The following is a 21,834-nucleotide window of genomic DNA, read 5'->3' on the forward strand; positions in this document are numbered from 1 at the left end:
TGTAACACGTTTATTAGCTAATCAGTGTTGCTGAGGTTAGATCAAATTGTGGCATATATACTCACCCAATAAACCCTTAAACCATCTCCGCATGAACAGTAGGGAAGATCAGGCTGACGTTTTAATAGTAATTCCTGTGCACAGTGGTCTGCAGCACGGGCAGTTAGTCGGAAGGAACCCCAGCAGCATAACTGTTGTGTGGTTATAGTCTTTCTGGTTTAATTTCAAGTTCAGTAGCAGCCATTATTAATGCATCATAAAAAAAATAAAATTAAAAAGTCCTGCAGATAACCGCCCATTAATTCTTAATAGAATGTAATAAAAAATAAATAAAGCATGTAATAGCCTGGGTGGTTGTGTACATTTTCTGTTAGATTCTTATGAAGATTTAATTGATATTTATTAAAAATGAAGTAATAGTGTTGTTACATATTTCATTAGCATACAATTAGTAGTGATTGTTAATTTAGGATCTGTTAATTATTAATACATACCAATTAGCATGCATTAGGTGTACAATTACCTTGCAACTGGTTTCAGTGGTGACACTCTTAAAATGTTAATATTGCATCAGTTAAGATAGTTAACAGCAATATGTACAAAGAATGCCCAGGGGTATACTTAATTTGTGTTTGTTACCAAATACACAGTTTTGGTGGATCATGAAGAACATGAATATGTAGATTTAAGTTAATGACTCCACTCATTTCCTTATTTGGAGTCTAGCAATGGCATAGTAAATCTTTACATTTGTAAACGATGCTTAAAATAAGTTTTAAATGTAAAATGCGTCTATTTCCCTAGTCACAAGAATGTCAAGTTAATTTGCTGTTTTTGCTGTGTTTATTTTGGTGATTGAATTTAAAATTGCAAAGTATCGATTGCAGTTGATTGACAAAGCAATCTCCTGGCAGTGTGCTTCATCCATGCATGGCGCCTCTCTAAAAGACTACTATTAAACTTTGGGACTGTAGAGATGTACCATCTCTTTAAAAAAGTCTTTGAGGAGACTAAAAGAAGAATTGTAGGAACTACTGTACAAACAGCTAGTTATCTAAGCCAGTGGTTTCCAAACTCGGTCCTGATGGTGTCTGCTGGTTTTCATTCCAACCGAGCTCTCAATTACTTTACTAGACCCTTAACTAAATTGATAATTTGCTGAATTAGATTTTGTTTTGTTTTTTAGTGCTTAATAGTTGCATATTTCAAGCTAGCTTTACCATTTTATAAGTAACCTGAAATCTGTAACTGTTCAAGAGCTGAAAACAATTAAAAAGGTCTGATTATCAAATTATCAGTTCAATTAAGGGTCTAGTTAAGTAATTGAGTTGGAATGAAAACCAGCAGCCACCGGGGGGTCCCCAGGACTGGGGTTGGGAAGCATTGCTCTAAGCAACACAACGTTATGTATCGAGAACCCTGTCGTTCTTTAATTGGGTGGTTGCAACACCTAATCAATGCAGATTCTGGGAAGCCTGGGTGTTTTAAGATGGTTCAAAGTCACAGTGACAATTAAAAGAAAGTGCAGCTAAATGTAATAAACAAACAAGATAAAGCCATTCTCATTTCCCATCATTTTACAAACGTCGCTTTAATTCAGTGCTGTTAGCAGTCTGCATCTCATTTGCCATGTTCATTGTTGTAAAATACTGCTGTAAACATTAGTGCACTGGATTATTTTCACATATTCAAAAAGGTGTTTTTTTTTTTTTTTTTTTTTTTTTTTTTTTTTTTAAGGTTCATGCTACAAACATTTCATTTTAGAACATGGTTCCTTTCAATTCTAGTGCATTCTCCAACCAATCAGTTTCCCAACACACCCAGGTGCCCCAAAAACAAGACCTGGATCGGTTTAAAAATACTGCAGTAAACATTTTTTCCCCCACTCTTTTATTTAAATACAAATTTCAACATCTGTAATGTAGAAAGGTTAAGGTAAGAAATTTGCTGTCAATACAACTCGTCCAATCAAATGTACCCTGATCAAAGATTGTTTTACAGATGTTTTAAAAAACAATATTATTGTCTCATAAAAGCTTGAGCACGGTCCCTTGCTGGTTTTATATTTTTTTTATGGAACCTTTTAAGTGAAAATTCTTGATGATTGTTCAACGCTGGCTCTTAAACTCTCCCCCCGCGATGCTCTCCTAATGCATCTGTGTGTTAGTCTTGACCACACTTCCAAATCGCTTTGATGGGGAGGGAGCTCAACAAGAGCGAGGCCACAAAAAGCTTTCTTGAGGCATGAGGAATTTGTCATTGCTGGCTCAAAAAGGCTGCTGCTAGTGCTGCCATTGGCAACGCTACCCGCTCACTATGTGTCCGGCGGCCGGCTCAGAGAACCACCAGCCGGCTCCAGAAACCTGTACTTCTCCTCCAGCGTGGGCTTGTTCCCGTGGAAGTGAATGAGTGGTTTAGTCTGGCATACATTGAGGCTCTCCTGGTTCCTCTTGTTGTAAATATTCATTCTGTGCTCCAGCTGTGGGCTTGTTTTGGTCGACCCCGCAGGGCTAGGTAGCTTAAGGTTAACTGGATCCAGCCTCTTCTGCGTCAGGCAGGAGTCGTCGGTGAGGGAAGACAGCAGCTCCTGGACCACAGCACTGGCGTTCTTCTGTCCGGCCGTGCCCAGGTCCTCCTGGTGGTGGTGGTGGTGGTAGTGGCCCCGTGACCGCTCCACTGAGCAGTAGTCTGAGGAGCCCTCCCGGGTTGTGCTGCAGTCCGTGGAGGAGCCGAGCGTCTGGCTGCTGCCACTCTGGTTCCTGGTGGTGGAGCTGTCTGTGGAGCGGGAGACAGTCCCCGAGGTGTCGCTGACAGAGCTGCCCGTGCGCTGCAGCTTTCCGGGGGCCTCCACTGTCAGCAGATCCGAGGAGATGTAGTGGGGGTTGCTGGGGGGGTGCACGTCGATGGCCGTCGTGGTGATGACACGCATGCCAGCTTCCGGAACTTCCACCTCTGGTGCGCGAGATGGAAAAAATAAAAACATCATAATACTGAAATAAGAAATCTAAAGAAAAGAATGAAAACATAATTCTGATGGCGAGCGCTCTAAGCCCTAACATTAGTCTTGTTTTTGCTAATTACACAACATGCTGATCAAGCCAGATCTGCTATTCACTTGAAAAGCGTTTATGAACTTCAGGGCCCTATTCACCATGTTTGAACTTGTGAGTTTATGCATAGTGTAAGAATTGAAGTTCATAAAACCACCTTAGACTCTTGTTAAAGAAGCCTATACAAGTTAAATTAATATCAAATTGTATTTGATTAAAACAAATATTTAAACTACTTTGTGACTAGGGCCCACGTTACTGTAAAAGCATGAATAATGGTTTAATACATAATTACATGTATTTTATTTTTTCAATTTCTATTTCTCTACACCTACCACTGCTTGCTTCACTGTAATACTGGCTGATATAGTTGTTCATGTCATCTCGGACAACAGGCTCTGAAATAAAGCACACGTGTATGTGTTAGGTAAGTGAATTACAGCGTACACTTCAACATTAAGGGATCTGCTAAATAATTGTTAAACGGCTCTAGGAGAGAGAAGCTAGAATAGTTGCAACATCACTCCAACTGACTGTACTGCAAGCTATGCATCTGTGTTCCTTTTTTCACAAGGGAAAGGACTGGGAATTCTTTATTTTCTGTTCATAAAATGCAAAAAAGAGGAGTCCTGTGCACCAATGTGTCTCCTTCCCATTTTTACAGATTTTCGTTGTACTTTTATTTTATCCCTGTAACATTGTCTGCCTATATATTGTTTCTCTAGTATAATGATGTTTTCCTTCTACAGAGGTGCAGGAAAATGTTTGCACACGTCCTTATTTTTGCATCGGATATATGAACTCATTTGCGTTAGCTGTGCCCTCAGGCAGTAGTTTGTGCTCATTTCCACAACCCTCTGTGCATGAAGACGATATTGACATACTTGACTTTGATCTTGATAGCTTAGGATACCTCTCTTTGGATACTGTATGCAATAGCCCATAAGGGTCACGCATGCAGAAAGATAGTCCTTTTTTACCTACATAATATAGGCCCATAAAATTGCTCAGCACAGCTTGCAGATGCTTAAAGCAGTGCTTGGTTTACTTTTTCAAGGTGACTCCTTGAAAAAGAGACAGAAAACACCACTGTGATTACAGTTTGCAGTATGAATATACTAAAAACAATACTCTGTATTTCAAATAAAACTGCTGAAATACTACCTTCACCAATGCATTTACAAACCCAGGTGTGTTATCCAGCATTTCTGAGTACAAGTGCATGCACTGTAAGTCACACAATTAGCTATAGAAGTCGGTCTAGGGTGAACTATACAATGTTTTTTTATACTTGTTTGTATATCTTGCTTTTATCACTTTTTTACATTAACAAGAAACAACAACGTCTGACTGCACCCTTTCCATTGGAGGCCACTTTTAACTACATGTCCTAACCATGTGTATTACTCTGGAACCATATTTAATTATGATTGGTGATTATTTACTTAATTAACTAAACGAGTGCTATCTAGCACCGGGAATGCAATCTTGCAAACAGGGTAGGTTTTTGGGAAAGATGTGTGGACACCAAGACAGTCTTGGTCCAACCGGGACATCTGGTCACAAAAAAATGCTTGTAGAGTATTTCTATATACTTTTACACAGGAACTGTATGCTGTTCAGCTCCTCAAAGCAATACCACGAAGTTCAGATCCATAGAGGAGAAAGTAAGTGCAGGTCTTAGAATCCAGAATGCACATGTTAATTCTCACAGGAGCAGAAAAAGACATGATGGTTAGTTTACTTCTTTGTTTAAAATATTCATAGAGGATAGATCTTGTTTAAAGAGGCACCCTGTCTGCAGCCATGGGGCCAATGTTACAATAAAACAAGCAAACAAGATGATCAGACAATCATGAATAACTTATGAGGTGAAAAAACACATATTGAGGTCTGAAAGGCTTCTCCACAGTAGGTCAGTTAGGTTAATCCAGTAATCTCATGGTTGTTATGTGATTATGAATGATGTACTTATACTGTATACAGCTTGAGTTCCTTTAAAGTAACCCAGCAGTTTTTAAAAGGGTTCTTAGTTTATGTATGTCTCACGTGTACTTTTGAAAGATGCACGTTTTACAGCCAACATTTTGTTTTAAATGTATTTTCAACTGCACTTTCGAGACCTATTGTATACAACTGGTACAATTTATTGAATTATACAATCAACTGTAATCCCTTTAAATAAATATGTTGATGCTTAAAGTAATCCCTTTTTGTTTTACTGTGTTTTCCAATGTAAGCACGTTCTCGTTCCCTTTTTTAAATCACAGTGAACAGCATATCTTGCCTTGGTCACTTCAAAAAGCCAGGGTAAAATATAACTGATGCATACATTACATTGTCAGAAAGGAATTTTCAAGGGGCAATCTTGTATGGCACGACGCGTATCACTGAATCTTGGAGACAGTGGAAAAGATATTAGCTGAAACGCTTGACTACTTGACTTGGACCAGTCCTCCCAGTGTTCACTTAACCCCTATGTAGGTGTTATTATAATTATACAGGGTGAATGTATGTAGGTTAACTAATCCCATGTCTTCTACTTTCATAACGATAGGGGAGCAAATAATTAAAAGACAACAATCCCAACAAACCTAGTGTTTCCATGTTTAACTTTAGGATCCCTCCCTTATAAGTGGATTTTAATAAGGATAAATGACACAAAGGTGACTCCCTCCCCCAAGGCTGGACCCCGAACTAGCCCCCATCTAAATCCCAGTGCTCTAACAGTGCATCTTGAGTGTGTCTGCCATGTGCTATTCCCTTCCCAGATTTGCCTCTATCTGAAGTGTTCTTTTTGATACCGTGTTTGGAAAAGCCACGCTTGTCCCTGCGAGCCAGATTTACCCACAATCCCCATGGGGGCACTGTGGCTTTAGTCCTGCCTTTTCACAGCACACTGTGGTTTGCAGGTGAAAGGAACAGATGTTTTGTGCAGACTATTTTCTCCACACAACAAGACCCAAACCACAAAGCACACTGTACCTGAAACAGCTGCACTGCCGAGAAGGCAATCTAACCTGACGTGGTAAAGGGAACATGCTTGTTTTCCTGGTTTCTTAAAAGCTTTTTTGTCCACTATTGATCTTTAAATGCCTGCAGTGAGAGGTGTGTTGTGTGCTAATGCCTGTGTTTTAAGGCGTCGATGCTGGTCAGAGCAACTCTGCCAGATTAGGAATAAATTGCACTGGCATTTCAATTATCTCATGCTAAAACACTGTGCATTTCAGTCATGTATCATTTACTGTATACATGCCACCCAAGACTCTCAGTTGACATTTCTTTTGCAGTATTTGTATTATTTTTATTTAACCTCTATGTTTAACAACATTCATGATAAGTTTTAACAGTCAACCCCCTACATTCAGACAACAGTTTAAATATTGCTGGTGTTGCAGGCAGTTTGTATCTTTTACATTGAAAAAATCAGTTTAAATGTAAAGTAAATGTACAGTAAAAGTTGAGATATTTCAGTATGCAAACAGTCTTCCCTTTCATTGGGATACAACAGATTAGGAATAGGAAGTGTCAATTTTTCAACCCCTCCCCCCCCCCCTCTCTTCCTCCCCCCTCTCTCCCCTCCCATCTCTCAGTCTCTGTAACATTATTAATTATTTGGAACCTCTCAACAGACAGGATGCTGAGAAAAAACAATATCTGATTTAGAGTTATTAAATATTTACCCTAAACTAGGATGCAAATTAGGCTTTAACTCAAAGAATTGAGACTGCACCGACATTTGGATTGAAAGCTTTATAATTATTAAAACTCTAATGACATGTACTGACCTGCATGTAGAGTGAGGAGCTATTTAACCCCTTGATATTCCTCAATATAGATTCCAAACATATATTCCGATTTTATTCTGTAGTGATTAATAATGAACATTAACATTATTTTCAGGGATGGCCAAAGTTGGCCTTTCCATTCCTGGTCTTTGTTCCAACCCTGTTCAGAATTATTTTATTTAACCAATTAAACCCCCATCCAGACATCCTGAAGTAGTTCATTGTATAATTTTACCTGTTAAACCTGGAGAGGACTAGCCTTCCAGGATTGTGATTGGACACCCCTGGAATAGAACTTATCCATGTGCCCCAATACCACTTAGAACGCTCCAGGCAACCAACTGAAACTCCTCGGATAGGTTTACGGCAGGTTTCCAAACCATGCCAAAGCCATTTTAAAAGAATATCTTTGACGTACCTTGTGTCTGCCGAGCCTCTCGGATATTCCTCGCCCCCTCGTCGTCCGACTCTCCCGTGGCCAGCCCGTCCAGCACCTTGAACTGGCTGCTCTGCTTGTTCCACGCGCGGTGGATCTGCATCGCAGCCTCCCGCTCCACCGCCAGGTCCAGATCCTGCTGGCCCAGGTGTGCCCGGAGCTGCCTGATTTCAAACTGGAAACACAGAAAAACAAGAATCGCTCTGAAGCCGGTTAGGTTACAGGCACTGTGTCATTTTCAAAACAAAGTCTTTAGCACCTGGTTCAAAACCCCACAATTCTATTGGCCTGTGTGGTTTGTTAAACCATTTTACTTGGAGAAAACGGGGCTTCCTGTGAAATAGTTATGCTTATCCTACACTGTTCTGCCTGTCTTTGTTATCCAAAAAATGGATTCTATTAAATCAAACAATAATTCATGTTTGACAGGTACAGCAAAAAAGAAACAATTGGATTAGTAAAATCTTTAGAAATATCTTGAGATTCAGCATAATCTTATGTATGTTCATTTAATGGGATCTTTTTCAAATGGCAGAATGGCTGCTGATCACCTTCAGATCTGCTAACCCTGTTACCCGATATCATGTAGTCTAAACTTGTAACTTCAGAGACACATGAGTAACTTCATACAACATGTTATGAAATCTAACGGCTATAATCAGAAATAACACTTGAGTGCTCACTTGACTTAAGTGTGCCAAGTCAATGGTTTTTCCCACTGAGTGAGCACATCCAAGTGAGCACTAACACTCTAGTGTTGTTTCTGAATGTGGATCTCTGAGTTTCGTTATCTCTGGGAACCTCTGTAATTACAGTCCGGCTGTCCTTGAGAGGAAGGTATTTAGTATGGAGGGCATTCACTCAAAAGGTGACAACAGTATCAATTTCATTATTAGTTTCCTTTGTCCCATCAATCCATACTGACTGCACATTATCAAATTATTACTGAACTTAACATTATGCTCCTAAGCCAATAACCTGGAGAATGTCAATAAACATTTACCCCCAGCCTATTTAGCGATACGACAATTTGCATGACATGTTTACGAGCCTTTTATTAATGATTTCCAAAGTCTTTGTTCTTTATTGGCTGTAATGACAGAAGTGGTAACACTGCGTAGCATTATCCTTTCACTTGATTTCAGAGGACCGGGTTTTAATCATTTCAATAACTTGATAATTAAACAATGAACCAGTGATGGGTAAGTGGGAGGATTTGTAACAGCTGTGCCTGCACTGGTAAACCAGACTATATTCCACAGGCTGTACTGCACCATAAGAACAAAGTGCAATATTAAAATGAAATGCATTGATTTTATTGTCATAGAGAATGATTGCATGATTCCAGTCTTGTAGTGTCAGGATTGTCATATATGGATGTTTGACTGCGAATCTGTAAAACAATTTCCATGGGCTGATTCTGTATAGAACTGAGTATCCACACTCTTTCTGTGGTAGTGCTGTTGATGTCCAATAAAGTAAAAAACTGAAAGGACTGATTTGTTCTGCTGAGCCCACGTTCCACAGCAACAAAACAAAGCACCACACTTGTGTGAAGTTCTGCTGCCCTCTGGTGGGGCACTGTAAGACATTGCAGCTGTTCCAATACCTCTGTTTACTGGTAAATCCCCCCTTTTCACAGAGCACAGGGGTCTTTATAATGTATATTGTCGAATGTTAAATCATTTTGAAGCATTAGGTTTACAACTAAGAATTCATGTTGCTCTTTCTCTTTTCTTATTTTCTTTTAAAAAAAAATATTCACAGCTACAGTGCACTGGACAGAACCCATAGATGACGATGAGTGAGAAGCTTGGATAAAGAAAACAAACGAAGCAGGTGACGAGGTGCTGACTGAGAGACGCGTTGAAGACCAGAAGGTTTTAAACATGAGGGATCAGGGGTCAGGCAGAGAGAGGATGGAGCGAGAGTGTGTCTGGCTGAGGCAGTAGACATGCAGCTGGGGGAGGTCAAGGGAGGGTGGGAAGGAATGGGGGTGTAATCCACTGAGGAGGACCAGCCAGAGAGGACCTTATAAAAGATGCACAGAAATGACACAGTGCAGCGATGGGCAAGTGGAGTGGTGTCATGCTCATCGAGCTGTGAGTTGATGGGAAAGTCCTGTGGTTTAACTGCAGCAGCTGCTCCACCCCACAGCGGATGATGGTACAGCACATGAGGCTTCCTATAAGCCTTGAAGATCTTAGCTCTGGCTGATGGAGGAAGCCATTCTGCTTCATGAATGCGTTTGGCAGTCTCCTTCGCCAGCGGATCACAGATATTCCTGTTTGGACTGGCTGAGATCCCAAGGACAGGCTAAACAGATCCCAAGCAGCCTGGTCTAGGATAGGGCTGTGCAAGCACCACTAACAATGCATCACCTGCCACTGGTGTGGAATACAGTGCTGTAGAACACTTCAAGAGCTCTAAAAGAGCACACCTGCATCTGTGCCACAAGCTCTACATATAGCAACCGCAGCAACAGTACATTAGTACAGATTTCATTTTACTATAGTGATCTCAAAGTGCAATCATAGTGTACCTCAACGACTGCCAAACTGCAGATACAATGCGACTATACAGTAGTGGTGCAGTCTTCTATAGCCCTTACAGTTTTGCTCACTTTACACACCACTGTCTCTCCAAGTGCAATGGTTTTTCGCTACAGCATTGTAAGGCAATGAGACGGAGCATATTTGCCCAGCTGAGTTCCCCCATGCAGTCTGCTTAGGTGCTTATCAAGAACAGAGCATCGGCAGAGACAGCTTATTACCACACCGTCAGCCTTCATTAGAAAGTCCTACCACTCAGATTGAGATGTCAAACCCAGGACACCAGGGGTTTCACCATATACCATCCTTCAATGCTTCATGCCTGTGTAATTATACCATGACTGTGGCAGTCCTTCACTGTAAACAGGTGTCCTAAAATATTACCACAGCATGGCATGAAATTAATATAATAATAAATATACTCCTTTTTGTGAAGCAATACTACAATAAAGAGATGCGCGAGCACAGACTTAACACAACACACAGACACTCTCCAGCAATGTATAGAAGAGAGGGGATTAAAAACCTGTTTAACAAAACAACCAATATGCATCAGAGAGAACAGGTTGCAGACTGTGCACATTGTGCTTATTTTTGTGTTGCGTATTTAGTGGCTGGATGAATAAGTGTGATTTTGCAGGCAGCATAACCTTTGCAAGTGGCTCCTGACTCCAGTGTGCTCTCCCACCCAATTTCAGCATTCTGAGTCGTGTGAGGAGGGGTGCCTCACCGCTTGCTCCTGGCAGATCTGAGTGAGCCTCTCCAGCTGCTCCTCCCGGACTGCCTTGGCTTTCTCATACTGCTCCATAACCATCTCCATCTCCACCTTCACTGGCACCACGTACGCTGCAAGAAACCAAACACACCAATCACCTCATGTGCTCTGCACAATACAATACGTATATAGTGGCATTGCCATTATTATGATTATTTTATTACAGTTTATATGTCTAGTTTTTTTTAGGTTAACCAATTTAAACACATATCAGGAAATATTATCTGCTGTTGGGGGAGGGGGGGGACTGCATAAAGATACAAACAAATAAAGCATGTTCAGATCCCTGTAACACAGGAGTGGCCAAAGTTGGCTCTTCCGCTCCTGGTCTTTGTTCTAACCCTGTTATAAAGGGTTTAAATGAACCACTTGAACCTCCGTTAAGACTTTGAAGTAGTTCATTATATCATTTTATCTGTTAAACCTGGAGTGGAATAGCCCTCCAGGACCAGGACTGGACACCCCTGCTGTAGCTGAGTGACTTGACAGTCCAGCTCACACTGAACCATCAGCAGCATACAATCAGTCAGTCCTTTATGTGAGTTTCCAAACTGGAGGCCAGGGACTCTGCAGGCTTTGTTGTTTATTCAGATAGTGAAGGTTTACCTCCATGTACTTTGCACTTACACATATAGCCACACACACACACACACACACACACACACACACACACACACACACACACACACACCACAGCATATGGTAGATAAAGGCAATTGAAAAAGGCTCAGTGTGAGTTAATGTTTAATGGGAAATCGAATTTGGTTTTTCTACTTTAATGACGTATGAGCCATCCCGTGTTTCACAACATGAAGTTCTTCAAACTTGTTCTTGCTGCATGTTTTTCAATGAACTACACACTCCTGCAGCAAATCACACAGAGAGAGCTGTGCAATGCTATATCTTACAACAGCAGCACATTGTAGACTGATGTAGACAATATTTCATGGAAGATATTCTCATTAGCTGATCCATGAAACTGACCTTTAAACCTTAATGAAATAACTCGTTCTCCAAGTTAATCCACTCCCTTATTGCTTTTAAATAAACTTGGTAAGATAGTGTCTTACTTCTCAGACTAGTGTTGCATTTCATATGAAACAGCACTTCTGGACTCTTCTACGCAGTAATATAGGAAGAATTTCATTTAAATGGAATTCCTATTGCAATGTCCGACATATTTCGTAGAATTTACTCTAACTTACTTTATATTAGGATTTTTTCCCCCTACCCTTCAGTGTATTTTGCATTCAGTACAACCTCTACTCTGTGAATTGAAAAATACTGCTATGCATTATTAAACTCGCATTCCATCTTATCTCCTTTTTGCAGTTAATATACAAATTCCATGCACAAGGTGTATTTGAGATAAACTGTAATAGCATCTAATCTCAGTGGGCAGTCATCTGGGGCACAATGTACCTTGGGTCCCTTTTCCATTAAAAAAATAAAATAAAATGCATTCCAAATATGAATGCTATCAAAACATGAATCTCAAGAACAGAAACTCTGTTTCCAAAGAAGATCACTTCCTCATTTAGATTTCTGCTCACACGCGACCTTTATCACAAAATAAATTATATTATATATAAATAAGACACACACAGAGCAAAGCCAAGTGGCTGCAGGCTTGCTCTGAGATATTCACATCTCACAATATCTCACAACTTTTAATTATAGAGACTGTCACTAAAAAGGGGAGATACTACAGAATAATCACTCCACAAGGGGGCACAGTGGAGGATAGTTTTAGGCACAATCTGCGCATCATAATTATGAGAATGGCAAGTGCATTTGTCAATGTCAACTTAAGTAACTGTGGGATGCATTTTTATACACACTTCAGCAGTGGTGACAGCTGCTGGCAGGGCTCCGCCAGACTTGTAATTCACACCATGGCTGATTTCAGATGCTTTCATCTAGATGAGATGAGCGGAGACTAGCAGTATATCTAAAGGGTTCTGAGCAGCAGACCCTATCTTTCTTCAACAAACAGGGATTTCCCCTCAATCTTCTTACGCTTCAGTGCAGAGCGTATCGGATTCACACCTTTACTGAACGTCCCTACAAGGCTGTGTTATTTCATGTACAATGCTTTTATTCTGATTTACAGTGAGATCCATCAATAATCAAAAAAGTGGTTCATGTACACATATGAGCCCTGGATATACTGAGGGGGTGCAGGTGGCTGTCATAGTGGGTAATGTTGAAAAGCAGGGTTGGGGTCAGTCCTCTCTCCTGCCCCCATTGCTTTTTAAAATCCATTCCCTATTCCAGTTGCAACTGGATTTGTGTATTAAAATGGAATAGTAATTGGAATTAGAATTGGAATTGAGAACACTAAATTATAAAATCAGAAAAATAAATATGTAGAAAAAAAGCCCTCATAATGACAAGACACTTGTTGTGTATCCAGCATGCACATCTACACAAGAAGACGACTGCGGCAGCTATAACACATTCTTCTGCAAAACAGAATCCGAAAAGTATGCACACATTTCTTTCTTTCTATAAAGAATTCTAAGAAGAATGACTTTCTCAGCAGAAACCACCCCTCAAAACAAAAGAAGTCTGAGGAATGCTTTGTAATTGAAACTGCAGCAGGCCTTCGATGGCATTGGCTGGGCATGCAGTCTTACCAAGCATCATTTCCAACTAACACATATCCGTTCTGGAGTTCCAATTACTCAGATGCATTAAACCCAACAGGAAGAGAATAGAGGGCACTGTTAGGTTAGTTGGCACCCAGGCAGATCACTTGGCATGACAACAGCATATCGCTTCTCTAAAAGCATAACAAGGTGTAATAAAGCAAAATGAAAGCATAGGTAAGCAATGTAAAGCCCAGAGAAGTCTGGTGAAGCACATATTTAGAAAACATGGAGAACTATGGTAAAGGCAGAGCATAACAATGGGAAATGCATGGGCAAACTGGTAAAGCTAGGTACATGTTTAAAGGATGTAGCAGCACTAAAATAAGATTTTAAAAGTTATCAAACCCAGGATTGGCTAGTGTGACACAATAGAAGCTACCTTGATTGTATCGGTTAAATTATCCACTAGAAATCAATAATGTATGTGTTCAGCATAGTTAAGAGCGCTTTGAGTTTATTAATTAGACATAAGACATTACTCATGGGTGTAGGGAAATAATCAATATGCATTTATGGCTCTCCTATTAAATGTGGTAATTTATCACGAGTGTAAGTCAATACTGAAATCATAATGAGAAATAAATACATCTTGTTATAACTGGAGAATTGGTATCAAGCTGTCATTTGAAAGACTGATTTGTCAATACGAGTCCTTCTCAAGAGGTGGTCTCAGTCTGTTTGGATAAAAGGACTACGTTTGGTTTATTTGTTTCAGCGCATTGTGAAAGCACAGTCAGTTCAGAAAAACGTTGAAGTGAACCAGAAAAAAGAATGAGTCCTTTTCAAGTGAACAGAGTTCTTTTGCATATGTGAAAAGGGAACAGAGTCCTTTTTCTCTAGAGTTAGTTTCTATGTGAACATGTGAAAAGCCCTATACTGTCTGGCCACTTCATCAAGACCTGTACCAAATATCACACTAGACCACTGTAACCCTGAGCACAGCATAGACACAATGTAGAACAGACTCCACAAGCTGCTGGAAGGTGTCTCCAATCCATTCCCCTATTATTTACGCAATTGGAGCAGAGAGGTACAATAAACAGAAGATCACAATGATAAATACATTGTTCAAGTTCATCCCTAACATGCTCAATTGGATTGTGGTGGTCATGGAACCGCTGTCACTATCCTGCACCTCAAACCATGTGTACACAATTCCAGCACAGTGGATGGGTGCTTTGTTGTAAAGAAAGTACCCAACCCCATCAGAGCACAAGTGCATTAGTGTTGGGGGAACATGATCCGCAACAATGCTTAAATAAATGACAGCATTCCTCGTGCCTTCCAAAGCAATCAAAGTACCCAGGGTATACCAGGAGGACTTGCCCCCCGAAGCAGGAAGATTCCATATCCAATCGTGTAGACATGCCCCAGTAACGTGACCAGGCAGTGTAATACTAGGCATGCTAAGGAATGGGATTTTTAGTATTATTTTGTACTTGTAAGTGTGCATACAGATACCAATGCAGTGTAGTAGTGTGGTTACTCTGAATCCCGCAGTGCTGCATTCATTAGAAAAATAAAAGCCTTTTTGTATCAGAGAGAACACTTCACATCAATTGACAGTGATTATGAGATTGGAGTCAGCTTGCTGACCCCAGCACTATAAAGTGTTCCATGTTAGGAGGATAAATAAATGCAACACTACGACTGACACCACGGTAGATTATGATAACCCCTCGGCTTAAAAAGGCTGCAGTTTCACTGGGCTCCAATAAAAACATAAGCCACACACCAGTAACCACACACGCATCAAAAATGAAAAGCTGACAAAACTGTTTTTATAAAAATGAGATCATCAGACTACTATTACAAGTCATACATCAGCACCTAGCATAAATACATTGAGGTCTATTATTTTTATTTTATTTAGTGTGCCCAATTATTTTGCCCTCAATTTTCTACCCGATTTGGACTGTCCCATTCTTTGTTCTCCTCACCGCAGCAATTCCCCACACAGCTCCGGAGAGCCGAAGGTTCAGTTTGCATCCTCCGATCCCACGACCAGGCCAGTTTCTCTTTTACACCCAGGAACTTGAGAGAGGATATGAGTGAGCTACCGGCCTCTGGTGTCTGCTCTGAGCTCACTGGGAGCCTGGCCAGCAGGGTTCATTGTGTTGCGACGAGGAGAAACAGTATCTGCCCGTTTTGCCTCCCTTACCCACGGGAGTGGCAGAGCCAATGCAACTCTCCCTTCAGAATCCCGGAGACTGCGCACAGCCAGGACAATTGAGCTCTATTTTAATAATTTCTAAACAATGGCAGATCTTAACCCGTAACTACTATTCACGGGTCTTCTGAGCCCAGAGCACTTGTTAAATGCCCACTGGTCTTCAGCTGTATGGTGGCATTCTTGCTGGGCTGGCTACTCGGAGTTTCAGCACAGGTGGGTATTTGGGTTCAGTGGACCTGTGAATAGTACTTAATTGAAACTTTTTTTTGGTGGATAGCAGTTACAGGTTAATACAGCCACTAAACCTGTTCTTTCGCAGATCTCATTCCCTCTATATTTTATTTCTGTTAAATTAAAGAGGAAAACACTAGCAATGCAATATCAGCAATAAAACTGTTCAAAAGCAAGAAGCAAAACAAATGGTAACATAAACACGTGGGGACACCAGGGAGATTAATCTATTAATGTTTAATTGAGGCTCACCAAATGAACAGCCATGAGGATCAATAATCTATTGACTGGTCATTTCGTCTCTAGAAAACGCCGGCTGGGTTAATACAGTTCAGGGACGATGCTGTTTAGATCGTTAAAACCAGAACCCCACATCGCCTACCGTCAATTATCCTCTTCACCCTCCAAATGCGCAGCATGATGATGAGGCTGATGGCGTCCCAGGGGCTGCTGGGTCCGTTTGCTACAGTGGAGGCCACCATTGGGGCCAAGGAGAGGACAATTACAGCACCGTCGAACACCTGTGGAAGGCACGAACTTCAGACAATACATTTATTTAATTCAGCAACTGCTGCGGTTTAGAGGCTCCTCTCTCGAGACACTGTTAAGATTACATCAAAGAGCTGGCTGATGACGTCTCTGCAGATGGCATTGTGGAATCATAACCTGCAACATCAGAAGTCTCCAAAGCTCTCTAAACTACTGTGGTTTGGAACTTAGTGGTTTAAATGAGACTAAGAAAAACGACGGAGGTGCCTCTGTAGTTGCAGGGGGGGGGGGGGGTGGGTGGGGCGGGGGGGGGGGGGGGGGGCTAATGTTGGAACAAGCACGTACCTAGGCGATGTCAAACTCTGCTTCAGACACACAAAGTTAATTTCAAGCTCCGGTACACAAATTGAACCTGAGACGTGGAGAGCAAAGACACGAACGCCTGCGCTGCTGTGAAATTCAATAACCTCACAAGAAGATTCTCATTATCCACCTCAGTTTACACGATCAGTTCCCCTCCTGTTCAGCTGTTATCAAGCCATCTAATGGAATGACAAATGAAATGTTCTATAAACCTACCTCAACTTTGTTCTCTATGTAATCCCAGACACCCAGGACCACAATCCTAAAGACAGTCTGCGGCAGAAAAAAAAAGGCAAAAAGAAAAGAAAAACATGATCATATTTTATATATATATATATATATATATATATATATATATATATATATATATATATATATATATATATATCTTAGTGTCTCTATTTTATGACAAAGTAGCGAGGATATGAAAAATATAACATTATACAACTGTTTAAATAACATACCTGTAATTTTTCTTTTCATTGTTAATGACCTGACAATTTTTTACACATAACTTTAAAGTCTGTTTCAAAGCTCTTTTCACCGACGACATTCACGTGACCCCAAACTGCTAGTGAATGAGGGTTTGAGATCAGTCCTCTAAATCACTGCAGGAAGAGCGATTAAAAAAAACAAAAAACATAACAAGTGGATCATTATTGAGGTGTTAGCTGTGTAACAACATGGGCAATAATCCTGACACTATCACTGCACTACAGCGGACATTTTGAAAACACTATATTTTACGGAAAACCGCTTCTTACTCTAAGCTCCCTATTACAAATCATCAAAACAAATTAAAAAACAACTTCAAGAAAGAACATATCAGACCCTACATAGTCCAAGTTATTTATTTCTGGTTTGCTTATATTACATAAATCCACTCATTTGTGTGTTGCTAATGACAGTTTGGAGTAAACAGCTTTGAGCCCTTTGCTACTAGAAACATATTTCAAAATTACATAGTATAGAATTCACATATTTCAATATATATTTGAGTACATTTCTCTTCCATGTGGAGACGTGACTTAAAAGCCATATCATTGTATACATTAAATGGGATGACTTTGGTTAGTACAAACCTGGACTTCCGTATATCCCACGAGGCAATTTGATTTCAATCTAAAACACTCACTAAGGATTTTTAGATACCTTCAAACCAGCCAGCTGATGTATGTTTCCCTACCCCTGTGCTGTGCCGAGTGCCTGTCATTATCATGTTGTTCTGAAGGGGATTTGACAGCGACACGACAAAATTAAATTTGAGCTCCGCATAGTAAAAAATAGAAAACCACACAGCAGGGAATTCTACACCTTCTGATGTCTTGACCCTTTCCAGTAATACCTGTAATAGCATTTCTTTTCTTTTTTTCTTCCTGTAAAAGCCTTCACTAAAATCAGGAAAGGAATCCAATTCAGAAGTTATAAAATACTGAGTGACAGGCTGCAACCCAATCAATTATCAGCAATAAGGATATGTGCAGTAGCAGCTGACTCAACCCTGCTGCAGAGAGGAAGTGACCTGCTGGTTTGGTCACACAGTTCCACCTCCCTCCCATCTACATCGATTTCTCTTTTTGCAAGTTATCCCAGTATTTGGTTACTTTGGGACACAGGGCCGCTGTGTCACATGGAACATCGAATAAGCTGCTTTCTGTTTGGGTGGAGGAAGTTCTTGCATTACAGTCCAGTTTGAGGTTTAACATCTGCCTCCTCTGTCCTTGGAAATGGGTGCGCATAATTCCTTCCTACTGACAGCTGGTAGTCCTAATTCAAACCGGGCTAAGCTTGGTCTGCTGCTGTTGGAAACGAACAGGACTGATTTCAAAATCACTTGGAACTCAGTCCCAGTGTCAGGTGGATAGGTAGCATTATCTTAAGAATACAATAACATATTAATGTGTACTTTAAGCATGACAAAGCATAACCAAGCATGAAAAATGTAAAACTGAAAGAATAGAATAGAATTGCATAACTTCTTCATAAGCTGTATAATCTGTATTATTCAGCCAATTTTATTTATGCAGTTTAAACCAGCAGTTGTTCTATATTGCTTGGCTTTACTGATAGTAAATAATGCGTGTAACAGTATTTGGTGAAGTAAAGGTATAAAACGTTAAACTCAAATGCTGCTTTAAAGAAAAAAAAAAGGCACATTCTCTCTGTTTTGTTTTTTATAAACCATGAACATCTTGAATCACAGTATGCCCAGGGTTTGCAGAAAACAATTTGGAACTTTTTGTTCCTGTTCAGGGCTTAGTCACTATGGGTCAGAACCTGGAATCGATTCAGGCTGTTAAGAGCGTGTGGGAGGGAATGCACAACACCACAAGACAAGCGCTACAGCGAAGCATTTTCCAGTACACCCGCTGTTGTTTATGCATTGACTCAAAGTTTCATGGCTCTGCACACTAATACCTTCTTACCTCTTCTATGATGTGAAAATCTAGACTACTGACCTCACATTTGTGCCTTGTATGACTACACACATTTTAGCAGCTCTGAGGGGTTGTCAGATTTGCACATTGTAGCCTGCGTCCGGAATTACCTACGATTTCATTCCCAGAATCTCATCAAGCAGCTTCTTGAAGGATCCCAGGGTGTCAGCTTCAACAACATTACCGGGGAGTCGATTCCAGACCCTCACAATTCTCTGTGTAAAAAAGTGCCTCCTATTTTCTGTTCTGCATGCTCCTTTGTCTAATCTCCATTTGTGACCCCTGGTCCTTGTTTCTTTTTTCAGGTCGAAAAAGTCCGTTGGGTCGACATTGTCAATACCTTTTAGAATTTTGAATGCTTGAATTAGGTCGTCGCATAGTCTTCTTTGTTCAAGACTGAACAGATTCAATTCTTTTAGCCTGTCTGCATATGACATGCCTTTCAAACCTGGAATAATTCTGGTCGCTCTTCTTTGCACTCTTTCTAGAGCAGCAATATCTTTTTTATAGCAAGGTGACCAGAACTGAACACAATTATCAAGATGAGGTCTTACTAATGCATTGTACAGTTTTAACATTACTTCCCTTGATTTAAATTCAACACTTTTCATAATGTATAGGAGCATCTTGTTGGCCTTTTTTTATAGCTTCCCCACATTGTCTAGATGAAGACATTTCTGAGTCAACAAAAACTCCTTGTTCTTTTTCATAGATTCCTTCTTTAATTTCAGTATCTCCCATATGATATACAGGAGCAGAGCTTTAAGGTCAAATGGAACATAAAGACTTGTACTGTAGCATAACCTGAAGAGATGCATTGCCAGCGTTTAGGAAATATTCATACAATTGTTCAGCAGCAATTATACCTACGTTGAACTGTGCTGCTGGTTTTGATTTCTTATTGCTGCAGAGTCAGCCATTTAGCACATTCTCAGCAACTCATTTTTGCTTTGCTTTGTGCATGTGCAAGACTTTTGTTTGGCTTCAGCAACCTTTTCCTCAGGACAAGTATTCAGAATACACAGCACTCAATTACCCAAACCCCTCCGGCTGCATGCATGTTGTTCTGATAATTATGTGTTTGAAATAGCCGAGGCTGCTTTGACTGACTGGAATGGAATCAAGTGGCTGATGAACTTAAGTCTTCATGTAAACATAAGGAATATTCAACACCATTGGATGTGAATGGAATGATTTTTAGTCAGAATGCCATATGGCTGTCCTGAATATTTACAAAGAAAACCTTTTGTTAAACAAAGAGGATTGAAAGTTGGTAAATTGCTTTAAACAGAGCCACAACTCAATGCTGCTATATTTCTCATGAGAGGGCAGCAGTAACCTGCACAAACCTGCTGCAGATACAGTAAGTGCTGGGATCGGAGTCGTGTGCTTACCTCTGTGAAGAACACAGACAGAATCACAAGGCTGATCCAGTGGATGATACCTGCAAACTGGAATGCACTGGTAACTGCAGAGTGGGAAAAAGAATAGGGAAATACAAATCAATCAGAAAATCAATCAACTGTAAATATTGTTTCACTGTCAGTAATTTCTCTCCATTATGATATGATTCTGTATCTACAGAGTTCTGAATCTATGCCCTCTCTATCTTTGATTTCCTATCAACTATTCTGTCTATCAGTTCACTGATCTCTAGCTGTCTCAATCTAGTCATTATCTACAAATTCAGTCTGTGCCTTTCCATTTATTCAACCCATAATCTCCCAGTCTCTCTATACATTTGTCTTTGCCCCCGTCCTCCTCTGCCTTGTAAGCATAAAGAAATAAAATCATTTGAACAACCATAGAAGACTGAAGTATAGAAGCCGCAGCTCACTTGCAGTTTTAAAACAGTGTTATTTGCCGGGACAGAGAATGCTAAGGAGAGGGTCTTCTGTTTCTGTTTGCAGTGTCTGACTGATTAGATTTCCATGACTTTTTTTTCAGTTTATTTCTACCATTGGTTGTGATTTGCCCTATTAAGAAACCTTTAAATTAATGATTATCAAACTTTATTCTTTAATTGGCCCACGTGTTAACGCTTTGGGAACTGGGCCCAGTATCTCAAAATGTATCACATAAGACATTACAGAGGCAAATCCCTACATGCAGCAAAGCTCCCCTGGGAGCCTGCACTCACACTGCAGCAACTTAGTGTCTATGAGAAGTTCCAGAGCCAGGAGAACCACCACCAGCACCACACAAGCCACCAAGAAACAGTTGAGTGCAGCACTGAGCAGGAACACCTGCCAGATTGCAGCTCGTCTCCCACAGCACGGCTTCAACCAATTAGAGCTGGAGGGAGAGGGAGAAGAAAAGGAAGACAAAGAGTGGGAACATAGAAGGAAGGAAGGAAGCAAGCAAAACAAGAGTTAGTTAGAAAGAGTGAACGACAACAGAGAAAAAACAGCTGTGGTTGAATCAAATGCCCCTTTGTGGTGCGCAGGAACACAAGACACCAGCTGCATATTCAATCCTTTCAGTCACGGGGGTTACAGTCTGTAATCCCTGCTACTTTGCTGTCTTGGCTTTAAAGTATTGCTTGTGGTGGATACGACACTATGAAAATGTATGTAGTATACAGCCTGGTGAGGAGTCTCTCAGTTCTCTATGAAAAGGGATGTCAGTGGACCAACAATTTGATTGCTGGTACTTCACTGAAAGTAATACTGTACATTTAACATACTGTTAACAACTGCAGGTCCTTATTTGTGCTAAAGTAGCTCTCAATGAATCTCTCTTTGATTCTAAGTGGCTCTCGTTTATCATTACTGAATTTGTAAAGGAAAACAAAGAAATTCAGTTCTCCAGCAGAGGTCGACACTTCAGCTTATTGAGCGATAAAAAGGCCACTTCCACTGAAATGAGTCTGATAGCATTTGAAT

General features: G+C 40.5%; 1 protein-coding gene across 1 annotated transcript in view; it reads right to left on the reverse strand.

Moving 5' to 3' along the window:
- Positions 1-1,490: 1,490 nt before the first annotated feature.
- LOC121299203 (transmembrane protein 266-like) overlaps positions 1,491-21,834 on the reverse strand; it is a gene marked incomplete at its 5' end in the record, with an annotated part of 36,512 nt that continues 16,168 nt past the window's right edge. The window contains 8 exons of the mRNA XM_041226834.1: positions 1,491-2,952; positions 3,386-3,448; positions 7,257-7,449; positions 10,557-10,672; positions 16,042-16,180; positions 16,728-16,784; positions 20,344-20,417; positions 21,090-21,244. Of these exons, the coding sequence (XP_041082768.1) occupies positions 2,315-2,952; positions 3,386-3,448; positions 7,257-7,449; positions 10,557-10,672; positions 16,042-16,180; positions 16,728-16,784; positions 20,344-20,417; positions 21,090-21,244 (1,435 nt within the window). The remainder of the gene's footprint in view (positions 2,953-3,385; positions 3,449-7,256; positions 7,450-10,556; positions 10,673-16,041; positions 16,181-16,727; positions 16,785-20,343; positions 20,418-21,089; positions 21,245-21,834) is intronic.

The sequence above is a fragment of the Polyodon spathula genome, chromosome 24 (genome assembly GCF_017654505.1).
Source record: "Polyodon spathula isolate WHYD16114869_AA chromosome 24, ASM1765450v1, whole genome shotgun sequence".
NCBI classification, from domain to species: Eukaryota; Metazoa; Chordata; class Actinopteri; order Acipenseriformes; family Polyodontidae; genus Polyodon; species Polyodon spathula.